Raw genomic sequence first — 22,922 nt, 5'->3', positions numbered from 1 at the left:
GGGTCAAAGCTGGAATACTGGTGATGAGAAGGATTGTTCTATAAGATAAGATAAATTTAGTTTGAGTTCAACCAATTTCCTCAATATAATTTTTTTTTTGCATGAGGAGATTTAAGTTTCTAAACCTTCCACTTTCAAAAATCCACCACCATGGTAAATTCTAATGCGCTATTAATATGCTAACTTTGGCTCTTTAGTTTAAATATGCCAGATGTACCACAGACATCTTTAGTAACTTTACATTTAAGCAATGGGACACTTTATCCTGTCTTCCTGTATTCCTGAAGTAAATATTATCTTTATCAAACTAAAATGGAAATAGTGTTTTAAGTTTAAACAGCCTATTTTTTTTTAAAAAAAAGTACTTTTACACCTTTGAGAATCCTGACATTTATATTTGGCCATTGTGCAGCATGCATGCATCCATTTTAACATCATCATCATATAAAAGTACTCCAATGTCCCTCAAAAATGGAAATGCAAAAAAGGATACTGATCTGTTTGAGGTCTTCGAAAGTTCTCTGGTAAATTAGCTTCATAAAGTAATCTTGCCTTGGTATTTCCCATCTCCTGCATGCACTGAAAGCAATGACAAAAAAGTTCAATTTAGTTTAATGCATGTTAGGATAAACTTGCTACTATAATAGTCATTTTACATTAACGTCATTGTTATGAGACAGAATAGGACATATTCATGAGCAAACATGTAAAAAAAATCTATAAAAGCCTAAGGTGTATAGATGCCCAGGTTACTACTTTTGCAGCTAATGATCATTCCCGTAATATGATAACAGTTATTGGAATGTTTTAATAGTGTTCTTCAATTATTATTATGAATGTAAGGCTCTTTGCAAGTCTGAGACATCCATGATAGACAGAGTAGCCTCTCACTCCAAACCATCAATATCCCCATGAGAGGCAATGCAGGCACAGAATTGTGTACAGAATGAAATCATCTTTCCTACTGTCATTTTCAGCCATTTTAACAAGTGAATGAAGAATTCCGCATATTAGAATTTTGTTTTTAAATTTTATCATAGGCATAATGATTAAAATTCGTTTGGTAGGCTCAGTGAGTTTTTAATTTTGTTTGAAAGCCTCATATCATAAAACAAATAATTCTAGACCCTGATTACAAACATCTGCATAAATATCAAGCCATATGGCAGCAAATAAGGATTATCTTGCTGCATACTATTCTTTCTGTTTGTACAAGGAGCAATATGCAGTAGAACTGAAAACAGACATGAACATTTTACAGAAATTATACAACAGAATTTATGTAACAAAAAACAGAGGATAAACATTTTACAAAAAATCAATCATGGAAACAAAACAAACAAACATTAGTTCACCATTTTTGAATATTAAAAATTGATGGATAAGTATTTTACTACGTAGAACATTATATTGTAAGCTTGAAAAACTGAATATTTAGACACTAAAGTTCTCCAAATTTTCTAGAAGTCAGAATGTGCTATTCTGACCTGCCAGAATACTTGAAATAGATCCAATTTGAAGTAAGAAAACTTCTGGAATACTTGGAATGGATTAAATAAGGACTGAACAGAACCTTTGATTCAGAACCTTTTGCACAATCTATCTTTCGCCAATATCCTTGTTATGTACAAGGTGCTACTAAGATTAGAAAGAAAACTTCTAATTTGAACACTTAAAATAACTTGTTGCAAGATGCAGTTCCCACATAAAAGTGCATTCAGGAAATAATTATACAACTACCTAGAAAAAATTGTTAGTTTTAAAAAAAAATATTTAAAATAAGTAAGAATAAAAAAGTAAAGGTAAAGGTAAAGGTTCCCCTGCACATGCGTGCTAGTCGTTTCCAACTCTAGGGGCCGGTGCTCATCTCCGTTTCAAAGCCGAAGAGCCAGCGCTTGTCCGAGGACGTCTCCGTGGTCATGTGGCCGGCATGACTAGATGCCAAAGGCGCACGGAACGCTGTTACCTTCCCACCGTAGTGGTCCCTATTTTTCTACTTGCATTTTTACGTGCTTTCGAACTGCTAGGTTGGCAGAAGCTGGGACGAGTAACAGGCGCTCACTCTGTTATGCGGCACTCGGGATTTGACCCGCCAAACTGCCGACCATCTGATTGACAAGCTCAGCATCCTAACCCACTGAGCCACCGCATCCCTACTAAGTAAGAATATTCCTTTAAATTAACATATATTTTAAAACAAACTCTCCCAAAATCTCTCATAATATAACTTGAATGTAACTTTTTAACCTGTATTTGTTCTGGTGTCCATTGGTCCAAGTTGACAGACTTGACTCTGGATATATGCACTCCCAAATTTCTATGTATTCCAGCACATCTGATACAAATAAAGACACCTGTATTCCAGGAAGCCCATCGTGGACCTAAAAGAAATGTATGAAATTAAACAACTGTATTATACCCACAGTATTTAAATATCTATCTATCTATCTATCTATCTATCTATCTATCTATCTATCTATCTATCTTATAAAAATAAAAACTTGTTTTCAGCCTCCTCTGGATTAAGGACCACTGCAATCAGTGCAAAGTCCCTAGAGCATGCCTGGATCATATCACTGAAATTCAGTAGTGTAATATCTACTTTGTTGCACTGTGAGATTCTTCTACTTTTATTTCATTTTTTACAACCCATCTCAACACCTAACCTCTTGGTAGCACAGGATATAAAAAAAAGATAAAAACAAAAGGAGGACATAATTAACAGAAATTGTGCAGATGGCAGAAAAAATTAATCCTGCATAAGAGTAGGGTACAACAGTGCTGTTTTAACAGCTTTGCACAATGCCAAAAAGAAAGGAGCTGCTTGAACATCTGGAAGGAGGTCCATACACAGGCTGCAACAGCTATGGTCTACACCTATTCTATCACCGCTTAGGCAGAATAGGGATACCAAGTTGGGTTTTTTTTGCTGTGCTCTTGCCAGATGGGCATACTTAAAACATGGCATTTTGGTGCCTAACCGCTGCTATGCAATAATAGATCTCTGTAGGCTTATGAGCTTATGTAATATCCATATAATGATGACACCATCCCCAAATCTTCAGAAGATTTATCCCAGCAGATTCATGAGTACAGGGTGGGCCTAACCGCTGCTATGCAATAATAGATCTCTGTAGGCTTATGAGCTTATGTAATATCCATATAATGATGACACCATCCCCAAATCTTCAGAAGATTTATCCCAGCAGATTCATGTGTACAGGGTGGGCGCTAAACCTTATAGTACTTTGTACTGAAATATTCATGGCCTTAAACACTATCCTTCCTATCCCCTGAATACAGACCGCAACTGCCCGCTCAGATAGAACAGAGGTACAGGACCCCGATTCCCAGCCCCTATAAGCTATCTAGGAAGATAATATACTTGATGGTTTCAAATGTTGCTGAGAAATCTAATAGAACCAGCAGAGGTGAGCTCCTTGGATCAAGGTCCAGATGGTCCTTCCTTCACTAGGTCTGAATCTTGACTGGCAGGAATCAAGATAAACCATTTTTTTCTAGAATTGTCTGTAACTGTCAGAACCTGTGAGGTTGGCAATCTAAGGAAACATTTTCTAGAAAGTTCTTTATTGCTAGTAGCTTAATGTAAATGAAACCTGAAAGCCTACCAAAAGTAATTTACCCACACAACATATTGTATGCCTAGTATAATTAAGGTGGAATTACTCTCTTACATTCCCCCCCTCCCCCTGGATTCCAGAATTTTCTCTGCAACAGCCTTGACTCTCCTGGTTTTTCCATCTAGTTGCTGAGCCACTACCACCATTTCAAAAACCATCCTTAAAATGTATCAGAAACAGTTGGGTCAAAGAAGCTTGTCTTCAAGGGAGAAAAGAATACAAATATCTCTTTTAAAATAGATAGTATGACTCTCTCTCTCTCTCTCTCTCTCTCTCTCTTTCTCTCTCTCTCACACACACACACACACACACACACACACACACAAACACACAAAGTTTTTAAAAAAGCACTGAACATTTCCCAGATCCAGCTGCTCACCCTCTCCAACCCAACTGCCAGATGGAGCCAGGGAAACATGGCCAAGCCTACCAGTGGCATAACTCACATCACAGAAGATTTTATCTATTATCTTTGGCTTAGGAAGCTCAAACAGATCCAGATAATAACATTAGATCCTGTTTCGCTCATCACATTAACTTTGTCTGCCAAGAAACTAACAAAATCATTCAGGCATCCTTCTTTATAAAGGCCCAGGTAATCCTGTAGAGGTCTGCCAAGTGGTAATCTGCAAACAATAAGCATAGTGAAGAGTTCTGCTCTTACTGTTATTTTATAGACTTAAAACCAAGCTCTTACAAGTGCCCCAATTACATCCATTTTGGGTAACACCACAGCAGAAAGCGTTTAGGAAAAAAAAGTTGTAATGAAATAAATGTGGAAATAAATATATTAAGGGTCTGTAAATGAAAATACATCCATTTCCATTCTGAAACCCACCCAAGCCTACTAAAAATGCAAATTGTTTTAAGATTTTCAGAACTGCCACCTGATGACGTCACCCCATTTATGGGACACCTGCAAGGAAAAAAATGTTGCACTTAGCCAAAAATTAAAAAAAAAATCCATTTCGACCTAGTTAGCCCATTTCCACATGTACTGCAGACAAGGATGAACTATTCATAGATTGAATGCAGCCCTAAATCCATCTCTCTGTCAAGATCAATTATAGACAAAATGTCACCAGAAACATTAGTTCAAATGGAAAGATTTAAGCTATCATGTATTGTCTAGAAGAGAGGTCTGTAGACAAAGTGCTGTCAAAACTATAGAAGGAGACAATATACAATCTGTTGGAAATCGTAGGTAGCCTGTACATGTGCTGATTTTTTCCCCAAACAACTTTATCTGAAGTCTTAATTCTGAATTTTTGAGACTATTAACCCTACGGAACATACTAAGGTTGAAGAATCTTGAATCGAAACCAAAACATACAATTTTATACCAGCAAACAATTATAAATTGTCCATTTCAAAGTAAAGCGGCTTTTGTGTCTAACCCTCCAGCTATTTTTTTTCTATAGCTCCTTAGGATTTACAGTTAATATGTGTGAAAGCTCTTCAGTCAGCACACTCCCGTTATTGATTTTTGTAAGCTGCTCTAGGAGCTTTCTCCAGTTGAAAAATGGGATAAAAATACTTCTGATGATTGTGTTGTTATCCTGGTACAGAGCTGCTTGTTTGGTTAAGGGAAACTTTCTATCCTCTCAAGTGGGTTTTAAGAGGTTTATTCAGACATTGCTAGAACTGAAGTTGCTTATCTGTTTAAAGCGTTTCTACCCATCAATCCAGAAGTCTCCCAGACAAGCTAACAGAACATTAATAAACCATAATACATGACGTACCTAAACTTATTATTGAAACATTTGGCAAAGGAAAAGGGGGATTAGGGGAAAGGGGGGGGGGTAAACCACAGCTTTTAAAATGAAAACTCTTATGAGAAAAACCAAGGGATAAATAAGACCACAAAATGGAGCTGGTTTCTCTGCAGTCAAGCAGAAGGAACTACCGGTACTCTGAACCAGGACACAAAATCAGAGACTTAGATTCTCCATGTCTTTAACTTATGTTCACTATCAGTGAAGCTAAACTACATATTAAACAGGAAAGGTAGTCTTGGCAACATATTTAGACATCAAAGCTTCAAAACAGAACTCCAATAAAGATGTATGTCCAGGAATAGCTTACACTTGTATGTACTGTCAGCATTTTGCTTGGGCGTTAGTGTGACTTCATGATGCATTAAATGTGGAAGTATGTAAATGTGAACAAACAGGTACCACTTCGGCAGAAAAGTTACTGCTTTCTGTATTTTCATGCTGGCTACATGATGACGGAAGCGTCTATCAGACAATACAGGCTCCCTCAGCTGAGAATCATAGATGAGCTCCACCCCTTGAGCCGGTTGTAACTGGACAGGGGAAACCTTTAAACATTTTTTCCTTTGCACATAGAGACATTCACTAAGACCTCATAATCCTAATCAGTGTAACTGGGGAGGCGATGTCCGCTGCTATATCTAAAGTTAATGGGAATACTTTGGCTTCCCCTTGATCAAACAACTCATTCGAAATTTACAGGGACTGAATTCTTCCTTGGGGGACGATGGTGTCGTGGACTTTCTTATGTAGAAGAGTGAAACTACTAGGTAAAACAAAGGGGAAAAAAGGGACATAAAACCTTCCTGGAGTCCCTGGGTGTTAATTCTTTGCCATTTTCCTCCCAATAACTATTCTTCTTCATCCGCTTTCTTAGGGGCGCAGAACTACGCGAGAAACTGGCACAGAGACTGAGGAAATATAATAGCTATGCCTCTTCTTTTCCTTGACTTAAGAGGACTTCTGAGGAATAAAATGACAAGTAGCACTAGCATTTCCATCTTTGGTGCTTTTAGGGATTGCCCTTACTGCGAGTATCCATGAGTGGAAAGTATGATGGTGCTTCTCTGTACTGAGCCTTCCCATAAACTGTACCTCCATAGGAACTGCTGTGGAGCCAGCTTTCTTACAGAGCCCTGGTAGCACAGTGGTTAGAATGCCATTTTGCAGGCAAACTCTGCCCACAGCCTGGAGTTCAATCCTGACAGGGATCAAGGTTGACTCAACCTTCCATCCTTCCGAGGTTGGTAAAATGAGAACCCAGATTTTTTTTTTTTTGGGGGGGGGGGAAATATGTAAATAATAAAAGGGACGCGGTGGCTCAGTGGGTTAGGACGCTGAGCTTGTCGATCAGAAGGTCGGCAGTTTGGCGGGTCGAATCCCGAGTGCCGCATAACAGAGCGAGCGCCTGTTACTTGTCCCAGCTTCTGCCAACCTAGCAGTTCGAAAGCACGTAAAAATGCAAGTAGAAAAATAGGGACCACTACGGTGGGAAGGTAACAGTGTTCCGTGCGCCTTTGGCGTCTAGTCATGCTAGCCACATGACCACGGAGACGTCCTCGGACAAACTGGCTCTTCGGCTTTGAAACAGCCCCTAGAGTTGGAAACGACTAGCACGCATGTGCGGGGGAACCTTTACCTTTACCTTTATGCAAATAATGCCACTACATTATAAACTGCCCAGAGGGTGCTGTAAAGTGCTAAATATTATTGCTATTAAGGGGAAGCTATCTTTCCAGAATACAAAGGATGATGACAAGCAAGAATTACTTGCCCAATGAGCACTATAAGTCCAGAGGGAAGGTGGTCCAATCATCAATAGTAACAGGAAACTGCTGATCTCTACTGTATTATTCCACCCTTAAAATCTGCACATTTCTCAATTCCTTGAAAAAACTTGAAGACAACCCTAATGGGTCCTGAGATGCGGCACAAGTTTCCTCTGTTACTGCTTTCAACATACACACAGTGGGAAGGTTGACAGGATGGGAGGGATAGGAAATCAACAATTGTGTCTCTTGGGGCTGCTGTTCAAAAAGATGAACCCTGAAAATGACAGCCCCAATATTTGAAAAGTTCTCCCTAGATATCTTGGGAGAATATAAGCTTTCCCAGATCTTCAGAGGCCATGAGTATCTGGGAAAAAGTAAAAGCACAAAGGGAAAGGAAAAATAGAAAGAGAAACTGCTATCTTCAGAAAGAAGAAAAGCTTCTAATTTTTTGTTGTTGTTCTCATATACAGTTTTTTATACAAAAAGCCTGAGAACTGTCAATAAAAACTCTCTGCATAAATTCCAGCACAAATGTTTGAAGGAAAAAAAAACACAGCAGTAGCACCTTTTGATATTTTAGTAGGGTTTTATTTTTGTTGGATCTATACATAAGACTAAATTGGTACTTTTTCTATTTCCAAGCACTACTGTACTTCTACCCTTGACCAAAATACCTAATTTGAGAAGGAACTGTATTTTTAAGATTCAGACGTAATCTTTGATGTTGTGTATTTTATTTATTAGAAATCCTTTTGCATTGTTATAATCTGGTCTTCTTAACTATAACATACTTTATGTATCTTAAACGAATATAAATTGCATCAAAATTACTCAGATGCATTTCAAAGGTTATTATAAAACAGAGCAAGCTATTTAAAAACTTGTAATAGTTATGTTCTGTAACATAGCATGTCCAACAATCCCTTAAGTTCTGCCTTTCTTCACCCAGTTATAACTAATATGTATGTAGAGGATTGCAATACTGAACTATGCACATCTTTTGGATGGAGATCAGACCATTTGTAATAGAAGCCAAAATGTAAATATGACTTTAATTCCAACTGAACTAGCTTCTATATAAATATTGTTTAAAACAGGGGTCCCCAACCCCCAGTCCGTGGACCAATACCAGGCCACTGGTCCACACAAACAAGAAAAGCCCCCTCCAGCACACAAAACCATGCACCCTCCCGTCTTTGGAAAAACCTTTCTCCACGGAACCGGTCCCTGGTGCCCAAAAGGTTGGGGACCTCTGGTTCAAAAGATCTATTAAAGAACATGGGGGGGGGGAGAATTTCAAAAGACAAGCAAAATATTTTCCTGAATTATAGTTAACGCTAAGAGCCTTACTTTGAACACATTTTTGTGAAAAGAACTTTTCCTTAAAATGAAAATGTCGTCTTCCACATTACTGCTTATTGATAGAAGGCAGCAATTACAGTTTTCAGAATTTCAATTGACATAAAAATGATTATCTGTTAGTAATATCTACTCTGAATGACTTTGAATATTACTCATCTTTCTGTAGTTTGGATTATCTTTATTATACTGATTTAGCTACAGGATAAAATGCAAAGTGATGACCACAGTGTTCCCTGTGATACTCCTGGCGTAGGAAGCAGGAAAATGGCTTTCTTGACATCTGCCAATCCCAGAGGGTTCTATAGTTTCTCTCTTTACTAACAGCTAGCCCAGGGGTAAGCAACCTCGGCTCTTTTATGACTCATGGACTTCAACTCCCAGAATTCCTGAGTCAGCATAGTTGAAGTCCATGAGTCATAAAAGAGCCGAGGTTGCCTACCCCTGAGCTAGCCTTTCCTGATGTTGAAGGAATTGTAACTTAAAGCCAACTGATTACCCGAGCAATTCACTTGGTTAATGGTTCCATCTAGCGGCACAGTATATGGAGGCACATAATGAGTAATTTAACCTATAAGCCATTAAAGGGTGGGGTTCTGTTGTCATTATATGAAACCAAAGATAATAAAAATATGACTAACAAAAGTACACATTCTATGACTGTATAAAAAATAAGATTGATGTTTTAAATGCATCAAGTTCTTATTGAGAAAGTTACATTATTGTTGCACTTATTTCAAGGATGGGAAAAGCAATGTGATGCTTATGAGCACCACAGATATTTTGGTATCCACAAGATCTCCAGACTCAGCCAATTTTATGCATGCATGCACTCAGCCATACACACAAACATAAACACATAAAACAGGAAGCGGGCTATTACAAATGAAAGCATCAGCTTTCAAGTATCATCCACATCCAGTAGTAATATTTCTGGTTGAAGGCTGTAGAAGGCTATACAGAGACAGTGTTAAAATACATGGCAATTAGTAGTAGTTAGTTTAGCCTAGGAAAATCAGAAAAAGTGGAAAATCAACTCAAAATTGTTTCTTTTTGTTATTAGTAGGAGAGAAGGATAAATGTCAGGTTTTCAATATTCTGTTATAGTCCATATCAATATCAATCAGGGTGCTAGTATTTGTTTTTCCTTACCTGGTCTACCTCAAAGAGCTGACAGAGGCAGACTGTTATTTTTTAAAAAAATAACATAGTCATGGCTTGACATTTATTCTGAAGTAATATGAGAGTATAGATATTTTATTGATTTATATGCAGTATTTTATACTGCTTTTGTTAAAAATTATTTCCATTGTAATAGTGAAATGTATAATAAAAATAGTAAAATGCTTCTGTCACTCTTTAGAACACAAGCATATGATTAGGACAGCTGATAATAAGAAAAAATCTACTTAAGCAGGTTTTCATTTGTGGTAAAAAGCATAAAAACAGTGTATTTCTTTCACTTCTTCTGACATTACCTAGCACTACCTTGTTTTATAAGTCTAATTTTTGTTGTTGATTTTTAGGGGAAAGGCTCCATTAGAAATAGGTCCATGGCAGCATGCTAAGCTACCTGAATTTATAGAAATGAAAATTAAAGACTTGGTATCTTTTACCCTGTGTATCTTTCTAGTACACAAAGCAAAGAAACTTTGGAGAAATGTAAATGATTTCACTTTTAAGTCACAATCTAAAATTGGCTGCCTAAACCAGGCATGTCAAACTGACGGCCTGCGGGCCAGATGCATCACAACGAAACCTCACCCTCCCCATTGCCGCAAATGGGGAAAAAATCGCGATATGTCACGCGATGTCACGTGACGTCGCGAGTTTGACATGCCTGGCCTAAATCCTTGGTGAAAAAGCAATCTGATTTTTTAAGTGTTCAAACCTGAAGGTTTATCAGTAAATAATGCAGAACCTGGATATCCTAAATAGCTAAAATTCAACTGACGGGAAATTCTGAAAGCCCAACTGCTGATAGTTTTCTTTAACCACAGAGTTGACTTCATTGTACTTTCTGCTATTTTTTTTAGCCCCATGTTTTGTTAATTTGTGTTACTACTTATGCCAAAGTAGAACTTTGAAATGTCAACTGCTATGTTTTGACTGCTTCAATTTCTTTAGGGCTGAGTCTAATTAAGTCAAATAAGATGCATTGAACAAATGACAGTAAATAACGCATTCTTGACTGTCAGACACATTCTTGTCAAACCCTTTGGACAAATGTCTTGCTGTGCTGTAATAAGCCTGTTGAAACCAAACCTAGTGAGTTTTTTCCTATATTTTATGGTTTAAAAAAGGAATTCCACTGAAGCTTTACAAAACCTTAATATACATACCTCCATAATTTAAGATAGCTTTTTTTTACTTTCTATCCCCGAAATTAGTGTCTCTCTCTATAATCAGCCATTTTATTTCTGTGGGTTAGGAATATTGCCATGTTATTTTTGAACTACCGTATATACTCTATGTGGATTTGAATTCCCTAAGGATAAGTGGCTTATTATCACTTATATCTACCTGGTCTGGAGATCCAGAAAATGACTACAGGTTTCATTTTATATACCGTATATACTTGAGTATAAGCCGAATTTTTCAGCCCACTTTTTGGGCTGAAAAATTCCACTTCGGCTTATACTCCAGTCAACAAAAAACTTACCGAGGACTTGTGCGCGGCCGAGGCTTTGGTGCTTCCGGGATCGCGCGCACCTCTCCCAAGCCACCGCAGTCCGAGACCTGCAGGTCTCCGTTCCTCCGCGCCCTGCCTGCCTGCTTCTTTCAGCTGTCTGCCCATCAGCTGTCCATAGGGATGCTGCAAAGCTCTCCTTCTCTAGGCCTTGGACTCCCTCCTGGCTGAAGAGTAGATGAACCAAGCCAGCAAGGAGACAAAATGTTTCTGCAGCTGTTTTTCCTCTGAAGGTTTTTTTTTTTTTTTTTAAAGTAATCTCCGAAGGTTATGCCAGAAAATGGAGGACGCTGGGTCTTTGCAAGCTTTAGCTGTCCGCCTGGCTGCCTGAAGGCCGCCCTTTTCAGGCAGTCTGACAGATAGCTAAAACTTGCAAAGACCCAGCGTCCTCCATTTTCTGGCACAACTTTTAGGGATTTATTATTATTATTCCTACTACTACTATTACTACTACTACTACTTCAGGAGTAAAAAGTTGCAGAAAAAAATTCTCTCCTTACTAGCTTAGTTCCTCTACTCTTCCATCTGGAGCCAAGGTAAGATTTTAAAAAGGGATATTGGTTGGAAGGCAGAGGGAGAGTTTAGTTTTAGCATCTAAAAAAAGGGGGGGGGGAAATCAGCGAGTACATCCCAACCAGCTTTTTATGTTTTTGTTATTGAAGAAATATGGGGGAGGGGGAGGGGTTCTGGGGTGGGTTGGGGAGGGGATAATATTGTAACTTCAATAAAAATTTTCAATAAAAAAAAAAGAAATATGGCTTTCTGGGGGAAGGTGGGGAGGGCGTTAAGGAAGGAAAGGGTTTTTGGAAGCTCGTCCTGAAGCTGCCTTTTGTGCAAGGGGCCTTTTCTCAAAGCCTAGAGAGGCAGCTTTGTTGCCTCCCCGTAGACAGCTGATGGGCGAACACCAAAAGCTCCAAAAGGCTAGGGAACTAGTCCCAGAACACCTTGGTAGGAGGAAGGGCAGAGGCAGAATTGGGAAAGAGGTAAGACAGGGTTTTCCTTCCCAGATGTTTCTCTTTGGCAAGACAGCCAGCTGTGCTGAAGCCCAGTATCTGGGGGTGGGGGAGACCTGAGGCAGGCGGGCTGGTGCTTGCATTAGGCCTCCCAGGATCCCAGAGGCTTGCAGAGCGCGGATCCAGCCTCCGAGGCATGCAGAACGGCGGATCGGCTTATACTCGAGTCAACAACTTTTCCCAGTTTTTGGGGGTGAAATTGGGGGTCTCGGCTTATACTCGAGTCGGCTTATACTCAAGTATATACGGTAATTAATATGTAAGGAGCTGGTAAGGATTTAAATAACATGATCAAACTTAAAGTGACATGCTTTCTTATTCTTCTCTGAAATAAAAGACACATGCTCTGTTTTACATTATTTCCTTTGTTTTCTCCCACAGCTGAAAGGTATCTTATAGACATGTCAAACTCATGATGTCACGGGACATCGTGTGACGTATCGGAACTTCTTTCCCATTGCTGGCAAAGGGGTGGGTGTGGTTTCCTTGTGACACGTCTAGCCCGTGGGCCAGCAGTTTGACACCCTTGTTATAGACTCTTTAGTATTCTACTAACATGGCCAACTTTGCTAAATTACTCATCTTGCACCCCTCAAAGGATGTCCAAATATTTCCAGAGCCCCTGCTCACTCCGTTTCACAATTCCAATCTTTAATCTTTTCTCATTTTATCATGGTTATCTTGAGCACATTAAGGTACAGTGTTAGAGAATGACATATTACTGTCAACTTTTTGTAGAAAACCTAGGCATAAATAACAATCTTTGAAACAGTTGCGTCTGAAACATCTTTCTCTTGTTTAGTCTAATGTAGGACTTAATTTATTTATTTTATTTATTTATTGATGGGATTTATATCCCGCCCTATCTCCCGAAGGACTCAGGGCGGCTAACAACAAAACATATAAGTACATAAATCAAGATAAAATGAAATTGAGAACATCAGTGCAATAAAAAATTAGAGAATTTAAAAAATGAATTAAAAATACTAAATATAAATTAATTAAAATGCCTGTCAGTCTAGGTCAGCCTGGTGGAACAGGTGTGTTTTGAGGCCGCGGCGAAAGGATTGGAGGTTTTGTGCCATCCGAAGCTCAGGGGGGAGCTGATTCCATAGGGTTGGCGCTCCCACAGAGAAGGCCCTCCCCCTGGGGGTCGCCAGCCGACATTGCCTAGCTGACGGTACCCTGAGGAGGCCTTCTCTGTGTGAGCGTACTGGACGATGGGAATTTACCTAATATATTATAACTGAAAAAGATTCAAACATTTTCAGTTCTATTAAGTACCGTACTCTGTTTTAACATGCAGTATATATATATATATATATATATATATATATATATATATATATATATATATATATATATATATATATATATATATATATATATATATATATATATATATATATATATGTATATATATATATATATGAGCTACAAATGAAAACACAAAACACAGTATAAATGAACATTGAATCAGCTTGAACATGCAATGAGAAAGCATTGAAGAAAGCATTTATGACAAAAATCTGAAATTCGCCCCAAAGAAATAAATAAATGAGGTACAAACTCACCAAGATTTATATGCTGTTGCTAATCTAATACAGTTGAAGGCATACATTTGAGACTGCAGATATGGATCAAAGAAACATCCTTTTAAAAGTAATACATGGTGCTGAAAATGAAGGACAAAACCCTGTGCACAGGTTAATTATCAATATAGTAATTAGCAAGAGCACACTGAAGAAAAGTAATTCTCCACTGGCATTTCACAAGTGAATTTTATCTTCAGATATCCCCTATCTGGGAAATGGAAAGAATTTCCATTGGGGAAAAAGGCAATGAAGAAAAAGGTAACAGTAACAGAGTTGGAAGGGACCTTGGAGGTCTTTTAGTCCAATCCCCAGCTCAAGCAGAAAAGTCTATTCCATTCTGACAAATGGCTGTCCAATCTCCTCTTAAAAATCTCCAGTGATGGAGCACCCACAAGTTCTGGAGGCAAGCCATTTCACTGATTAATTCTTCTCTCTCAGGAAATTTCTCCTTAGAGCTAAGGAGGATAAGTTGATAAGTTTCCAATCATTATTTCCTGTCCTCAGTTGTTTTGGAGAATAGATCGACCTCTTCCTTACTGTGACAGCAAATATTCAAATATTGGAAGACTGCTATCAAGTCACCTCAGTCCTGTTTGATAGACTAGAGACGTACTCATTTCTTGCAACCGTTCATTGTTTTATCCTCCAGTCCTCTAGTCATCTTTGTTGCTCTTCTCTGCACTCTTTCCAGAGTCTCAACATCTTTTGTATCTTGGTGACCAATATTCCAAATGTGTTTTTTAAAGGTTAATACTGTGTTTCCCTGAAATTAAGACCTGGTCTTATTATTATTATTTTTTGCCTCCAAAAGAGGCACTATGTCTTAATTTCTGAGAATGTCTTACTGACCTTAGGACCACCACAGCCAGGCCTCCCACACCCCGACACCTGTCATGCCACTGCTTGACTTCTTCTACAGTCACTTGTCACCACTTGTGGCCAGACACCATCTGGCACATTGCGCCATTGCCGCTCCTCCTGGCAAGATGCTGCATGATGCTTTGCGCCATTTCTGCTGCTTGCGGCAGGACATTGTGTGGCTCTTCGGGCCGTTTCCACAGTGGAAACGGCCTGAAGCGCCATGTGGCCTCCTGCCACAAGCAACAGAAACGGCCCGAAGCACTTCGCAAGTAGCGGAAGCGGCCCGAAGCGCTGCACAAGAGGGAAGCGGCCTAAAGTACACGAGCAGCGGAAGCGGCCTGAAGCGCCATGTGGCGTCCTATTGGGAGGGCCGGCAATGGCGCAATGTGCCACATGGTGGCCGGCCACAAGTGATGGCAAGCGGCCGCAAAAGTCAAGGTGTCGACAAGCCAGGTGTCGGGGTGTGGGAGGCCTGGCTGTGGTGGTCCTACCGGTAAAGTAAGTGGGTGCAGGGCACGTGGGGCAGCTTCACCCCCTCTACCCTGCCCTAGCTTGATTTTTAGGGGTGAGCCTTTCCTCGAAACTAGGGCTTACTTTTGGAGTAGGGCTTATATTAGGCCCACCCCTAAAAATCAAGCTAGGGCTTACTATCGGGCTGGGTCTAACTTTCAGGGAAACATGGTAATAGTTTTCCTCTTTTTTTCTTAAATAACATCATGATTCCAGTTCTAGATATCACATCTAGATGAAGCTTCAGTGTTAAATAAACAGCAATAAAATTAAGAAAATAGCCAAATTATCTAAAAAGCCCAATAAAAAAATACCGACCAGAATGTTCTAAAGATTTTAGCATTTAGCTAAAAATGGAAAAGTCATCCCTAGCAATAGTAATACAAAGTTGTAGTTACACTGTTAAGTTGGCTCGATTTTGGTAACTGCCAATGAAATGTATATTAAATACAGATTAAAGGAAACCTCTCCCAATTTATGGAATGTATTAAGAATCCTAAACAACACAGAATCAGGCTAGCATCATTATTTTAAACTGAATCAAGGAAAAACAATGGAAAAAAGTACTCCAGGATTAGAGAACGCTATCAGCAGTCTTTCCTTTACTTCACTTCAGGGAGTCATTTAGTAATTGCCCCACATAGTGACATAAATTTGCTCTTTTACTGAACTTCCTTTGAGCTGAGTTTGAGAAAACCTTTCCTGCCATTTGGGTTCACCTGGTTTCTGACACAGTAAAACAAAGGGAAGCTGAAGTAAAATTGTAAGCGGTGATGTGATTTTCCACTTAGAAACCACTTTGGTTAATAACCAGGTTGCTGGTCCCAAGAGTGGTAGCTAAATGAAAACCACCTATAATAGAAAGTAAGAGTAGGTAAGAAATAGGAGATGCTGAGCATGCTATAACTCAGGGGTCCCCAACCCCCAGTCTGTGGACAAGTACTGGGCCGTGGCATGCCAGAAACCAGGCCGCGCAAGCGAAGCCCCCTCCGTGGGATGCAGGCACAAGTGAAACCACGCCCCCTCCACCCCATGGAAAAACCTCTCTCCACAGAACCGGTCCCTGGTGCCCAAAAGGTTGGCGGCCTCTGGTATAATTAATAAAAAAGAAGTCACTTTGAAGATCATAAATAGCTGGTGCACAGACCATGAAGAAAAAGAGAAGACTGAAACATTTCCTTACTTGCCTGGTAAGTCTTCTCAAAATTTTCTTTCAGGAATAAACTACCTGCCCAGAATAATTCAGCTGAATTTCTGAGACACAATATTTTTTCTGTCACATATAAAATGAAACACACTTTCAGTTTTGCACGCATCCCTATATAATGTCCTCTGTTTTTACCATTCTTCCAGTGGCCACATTTTGCAAGGGGTAGTTTTAAAGGCAATCCAATAAAATATATCGAACCACTCTAACCTGGAAATAACATTTAGGAAAGTCAGACATTGCTGTAACAAGTAAGCCAAAGACCAAAAAAGGTTCAAAAGACCACCCAACTACCTAGTTCACCTTAGAAAAAATTTAGAGTAAACTGCACCCTAGGCACAGAATCCTTAATCAATGCCATTTTGTTTCTTTCTTGGTAAACATTTTTATTCGCTTATCTTAATCCAGGGCCAAACTATCTGGACACAGTAGTTTTATTTATTACATTTATATGATACCAATCTCACCATGAGTCAACTCTAAGCAGCTCAGAAACAAGATAAAAAACAATATAAAATATTACACTATTAAAATGATAAACATTAACATTAAAATTAACAAAGATGTCTAAGGAAGTAAGATACAATGGAATGAGGTGGAATCCATAGTGCAATGTTTCCAGTACATCTTAGAATAAGAACATGGAAACAAGAGAATTGTGAGGACAAATGTTCAAACTATTTCATCTCAGAATATTTCCATATATTTCAGACATCATGTGATCTCACAATGATTCATTTCAAAGTCAAAATAGATTTGAAGTTTTTTAAAGATAGAAATATTTTTCACACCCTGTATGGCATCTTTCAGCACAATTCTTTGCAGACCTTTCTGAATTTTCATTTTGTTCTTAATAGGATATGGTTCGATAGATGTTAACCTACCTACTCTCTGGGAACAATCCCATAGAAAGAGTCCCAACTTTTCAATCCGATGTAATGCCCCAGAAGAATATTAATATATTTGTTTTTATATTAGATGTGCATGCACAATCAATATATCCCATTATCTTTTGATGTTTGGATGTAGATTTCAGCTTTCTTTCAGACTGCACACCATCAAAAGGTTTTATAAACCACTACTATCATATTAATCAAGATTTAATCATTCTCCTTGTTCCTCATCACTTCTCCAAAACAAACAAACAAACAAATAGCTATAAAGCACTATTTAGCCATGATGTGAATACAGTTAATGGTTTGTACAGTAGAGGAACAGTACAATTCTATAATCTGCTGATATTTACACAGTTACACAGAGTAACTGTGTAAATTACAGTAGTTGAAATGTGGTCACTAATATATTTTTGACATCAAGAAACATGCATAGTAGCTGCTGGTTTAAAGTAAAAGAAGGCCTGAACTTTGCAGCTTCCAGATATTTAATGTTAATGGTGTTTTGTCTTAATAAGGTTTTATCACTATGTTTAAACTTAAACTTTACAGATCAGTTAACAATCCTAACAGAATTTTATCTTTGTAAATGATAAAACAATTATGAGACACAGTGGTAGCCAAAAATGTGTCAGTTTTAATATTTAATATGGTAAATATCAACAAGTATAACCCATACCAGGGGTCAGCAACCTGAAACAGTGAAAGAGCCACTTGGAACCGGTTCCCTCACAAAAGGAAAAACTGGGAGCCACGAAAAATGTGTGCACATGCGCGTACATACGCACATGCGCAGAACAGGATTTGACTGAAGAGTGGAGCCAAGGCGAGATATGCACCTACCCTGCATATTTGAATTGATTGGTTGAACTTTTTTAGTCCCACTTTTTTTTGGGGGACTGCACATGGCAGAGGACTGGGAGCCGCAGGAGACGGCTGAAAGAGCCGCATGCGGCTCCGGAGCCGCGGGTTTCAGACCTGTGACCCATACAAACAGTCCTCCATGCTTTTCTTGCAGTCCTCCACAATTTTTTAAAGGATCCTGAAACAAAAATGTTTAAGAAGCACTGCCTTAGACTTTACAACCCAACATAAGTATTGGCATACTGATAGATTGGGGTAGAAATGAGTTACTTTTACAACATTCAAGTAAGCTTCTATCATAACCCTTTAACAGTAATTCTAAGATGATGCGTTTGACTGTGGCAGTGGGAACAAGGCTGATGTGAGGAACATATGTTATTAGCCCAGACTCTGCAGCTAGATTTCCAGATCTGAATCTTTTGAGATTATTCTGTTACATGTCCACTGCCCCCTGCATAGCCTGTATAATCTGTCCTGGACTGGAGGGATGGGGTAATTGTGAGGGGAATGAGGGCTGCTGGTTGATTGGTTGAGTCACGCAGCCTGGCCTCTTAGTTTACTAAGTGCTAAGGGCAGGAACAGCTAGGCTTAGGTGTGTATTGATTGGAAAATTGATTTGATGAATTTCAGGAGAGTAAAGGCAGAGCTGGAATAAGAGAAGAAATGAAGGCGGGTGATATGGGCAGACAGAGAAGTGATGGGGATCTGATATTCATAGGGTGTTAGCTCAAACTGATCCAGCATTCCAGCCCTGAGAATTCACCTAAGTCATTGGAAAGTAGATCTAACATCAGATCACTCTTAAATGGCATTTTGCTGTTTGTTAATTTCAGAGAACTTCCAGGTTTTCATTTCCTCCAGGAAATGAAATGTTAGAACAGACACCTAAGAATACCATTGCAGGAAGCTGAAGAGTAAACCTTAATGAGCCCATACTTAGGATAACATCAGATTGACATCATCAGTATGTTGATGATACTCAGCTGTCTCATCTTGACCTTGGGCCAGCCAAGTGGTGCCTGGAGGCTGTTGGAGACTGTGTGGGGAGGAACAGACTCAAGCAAAATCAAATAACTGGGCTATCTAGCTCAGGGGACTATCTGACTGGGGCTGCACTTATCCACTTAAGGCTGGTGTGCAATCTGAGTGTTTTCCTGGACTTTCAATTCCTGTTCAGGGAACAGAGAGCAGCTGTGGCCAGGAAAACCTTGAGATCCATCTTGTATACCAGCTGCATTAGTTCCTGGACCAAGAGGCTTCCCTTTACATTCAGTCATGCCTGTGTTATTTTGCTTGTGGGCCACTTGGTCCAAAATGCAGCACAGGAACCAGTTTTAAGCAGCTCTCACAATGCTCCTGTAACATCTCTTTTCTGCAAGCTGCACTGGTTACCAATAGGTCCCGGGTGCAATTCAAGTACTGGCTATCACTTATAACAGACATGTCAAACACAAGGCCCGGGGGCCGGATCCGGCCCGCAAAGTGGTTTCATGTGGCCCACGAAGCCATCCTGGAAACAGTGAGGGAACGGCCCCCACTGCCTTGGCCCTGGCCCAGAGACCCTCCTTCTGCCAGAGACCCTCAGATCTGTCCCACTCCTGCCCAGGCCCCCATAGGCACCCTTGATGCGAACAATGTAGAGCTGGCCATGCTCACCCAGTAGGCCATACGCAATCTAGCCACACCCACCTAGTAGGCCATGCCCACCCGGCCCCTTGAGGGCAACCGCAATGTTGATGTGGCCCTCAATGAAATTGAGTTTGACACCCCTGACTTATAAGGTCCTACATAGTATTGGGGGTAGTTATCTGAGAGGCCAACAGTCTGCTTTGCCTTTTGTGCATCTTATACAATTAGATCAAGAGTTGACTCTTGGTCCCATCAATAGAACACTGTCATCTAGCAGGACCCCGGAAGTGTGAGTGCTCTGATGGAACACCAGTCCCCTGGAATATCATCTGCTCAGAGATTTAAACTGCATGTAACCTCCCAATCTTTAAATAAGCTTTGGACCCCTGCATCTTACCCCAAGCCTTGAAATAGAATAGTTGATGGACCCCTTTACGTTGGGTACTGTAATGGAAAGAGATTTTTTATTGCTCCCTTTGGGCAACTGTCAAATTTTCGTGATACTGCAATATTTCTTTCTTTTGTAAGGCAGCCAAGTTATTCTGGAGTTGGAGAGCCTAGATATGTTTTTTATAAATAAATTATAAATTTATACAGTCATTTTGTACAGGTTTGTTTTTAACCAATGAAAACAAACCAGAGTTTTTCTCTCAGAAGAATGATTCCAAGGTAAATTAAGTACACCCCAGGAAACACATGTTCTAAAAACTATTTTTTGAAATATTTCAAAAACTCTAAGTGTGCCAGTAATGAATCACACATATAATTTAATGTACATCAAGAGTCCATATTCCTTTCATTAAAGGTTTTAGCGTTTAGTACTTCCTATCTAAATCTTAAATGTATTGTAAAGCAGAGTCCCCCAACCTTTCTGGCTTTGTGGACAGGTGGGGAGTAGGGGGGAGAGAGACGATGCTTCCCTGCGAGCGGTGGGCAAGTATGTGTGTGGGCAGCTCCATTTGCAAAAGCAGCAGGCACGCTTGCCCAATACCTGTGCAAATGGAGCGTCAAGACACGCGCTCGCCTGCTGATCGTGCGAGTGGGGATGTGCGCCCGTGCTCACCTGCCACTTCTGTGGCCCAGTTCCAAAAGGCTCAAGGCCCAGTAATGGGCTGCAGCCTGGGAGTTGGGGATCCCTGTCGTAAAGGAAAGCATATAAAAATGTCTTCTGCTCTACTTTTAACCTAGAGGGGGGGAAAACATATTTATAAGAAAATATCACCATTCCTATGAAACATTTTGTCATTTGGATTACTAAAACATTTCATTTTAAAGTGTGAAGGTTTTTATGCAAATTTTATTCATCCTAAATAGAAAAAAATATGCCTAATTTATGGATTTCAATTTCACCTGATGTAGCTGAATCCTGCAAGAATAAGGACAGGCAAAAGGATTGGATTTTTTTTTTTGCATAAGGAATAAACTTTGGAATTCATTAGCATGAGATGTGATGCTAGCTACAAGATTGGATAGTTTCTAAAAAGGGTTGGACCAATTTATGGAAGTCACAGGGATCAGTCACTATTAGCCTTATTGGTAGTGTGTCTTTCTCTGAAGGCCACTGCTAGGAGACTAGGGGTTTCCTTTTGAAGTTGGTTACACACTGTGAAAACAGACAGGCCAGGGTAGATAGGCCAGATAAGTTGTGGATTGTTTATGTTTACATATTATGCTCTTAATAAAAGTAAAAAGGTTTCCCTGTAAAGTTGTGTCCAACTCTACATTCATCTTTATTTCTTGGCCAAAGAAGCCAGCGTTGTCCAAAGACAATTTCCGTGATCATGTGGCCAGCATGGCTATGCACCACATGGAATGCTGTTACTTTCCCACTGAAGTGATACCTATTAATCTACTCACATCTGCATGCTTTTTAGGTGAGCAGGAAGTGGGACAACAATTGGAGCTCACCTCATTGCACCTCATTCAAGACCGCGGTTGTCAGCTTTTCAGCTGACAAGCTCAGCATCTTTAACTAGTGAGCCATCGTGCCCCTTATCTTAATATGTAATCCAAATTGTTTAGTTTTGCCAGTAGACACAATTCTCATTGGTGAAGCTGGAAAAGGAGTGCTGAGACTTCAGCATTTGCCATGGAGAGTTTCACAATATCAGAGCAATATTTTAAATGTCATAGGAAGTTGCAGAGAGAAACAGTTCAAGCCCATTCAAAATACATTAGATTTCACCCAATATTTCAAGCTTATTCATAACAGATCTGCTGGCCCTTAATGTTGGTCTAAAACTGGACTCTTTTTGTTGAAATAGGTGTTTCTTACTAAGAAAACTTGGTTTTTATATTTTAAAGCTTTCCTATTTCTCAAATGGCAATTAAAATACATCTTTAAAATACTTTCTAGTATTGGCAATTTTGCTTATTTACTAGCAAGCTACAAACCTACTCCCATTTATACAGGAAAGATTCTGCTTAAAAAAAATAAAGTAGATCTTAATTTTTTTAGATAAGCTACACTGGAAAAATGTATTGTAAAACCTATCTTACAAATATTCAAATATATCTGTTCTTTATACCTCATAAAATATCAATATGTAATTTTATATACCGATTACACACACATATGTATACTATAAATTTAAATTTGATAAATGTATGCTGCACATATCCCAATTTCTTCCACAAATCACATTCCCTGCATTTTTCTCGTAAAATAATTCAGAGAAAATTTTATGACATCTTCATAAACTGCAAAAATGTTATACTCTAATGCAGATTAGGAAAACAAGAAGGTAAAATAAATTAAGACTAAATCAGCCTTAAAAGCAGGCCTCATCTTGAAAACAAGTAAAAAAATCAATCTCCATGTCAAAGGGGGGGGGGGGAAGTGCAAATGGTTTGGACCACTTTCCTATTCCTTAATTTGTTATCTAAGATTTCTAATATAGATGGCTTGATTACCATTTCTACATTTTTATTAAAGAATACCATTTTTCAAAGGAGTTTGGAACGGACTGCTTTACATTTGAATCCACAGTTCTTTCTAATAGAAAGCTTAAATTTTATTTGGAAAAGTCACAATTTGAAAATTACACAGTAGAGAAACAGACTGAACTTGTAAAATCAGCAAATGACATTTTATTAAGATAAGGAATCATGGCA

At 39.2% G+C, this 22,922-nt stretch overlaps 1 protein-coding gene across 3 annotated transcripts in view; it reads right to left on the bottom strand.

Moving 5' to 3' along the window:
• The window catches only part of SMAP1 (small ArfGAP 1), a 70,260-nt gene that overhangs the window by 45,754 nt on the left and 1,584 nt on the right, over nt 1-22,922 (bottom strand). For 2 of the 3 annotated variants that reach the window (XM_081335943.1, XM_081335944.1), the window contains exons 2-3: nt 2,248-2,381; nt 494-579 (exon numbers count right to left, since the gene is read on the bottom strand). In XM_081335943.1, coding sequence (XP_081192069.1) covers nt 494-579; nt 2,248-2,381 — 220 coding nt within the window. Of the gene's footprint in view, nt 1-493; nt 580-2,247; nt 2,382-4,087; nt 4,184-22,922 lie in introns of those variants that run through there. The other variant, XM_081335945.1, reaches the window with a different exon arrangement.

The sequence above is a fragment of the Vipera berus genome, assembly GCF_964194415.1.
Source record: "Vipera berus genome assembly, chromosome: 1".
Lineage (NCBI taxonomy): Eukaryota > Metazoa > Chordata > Lepidosauria > Squamata > Viperidae > Vipera > Vipera berus.
This window is presented reverse-complemented; position numbering and strand designations above follow the sequence as displayed.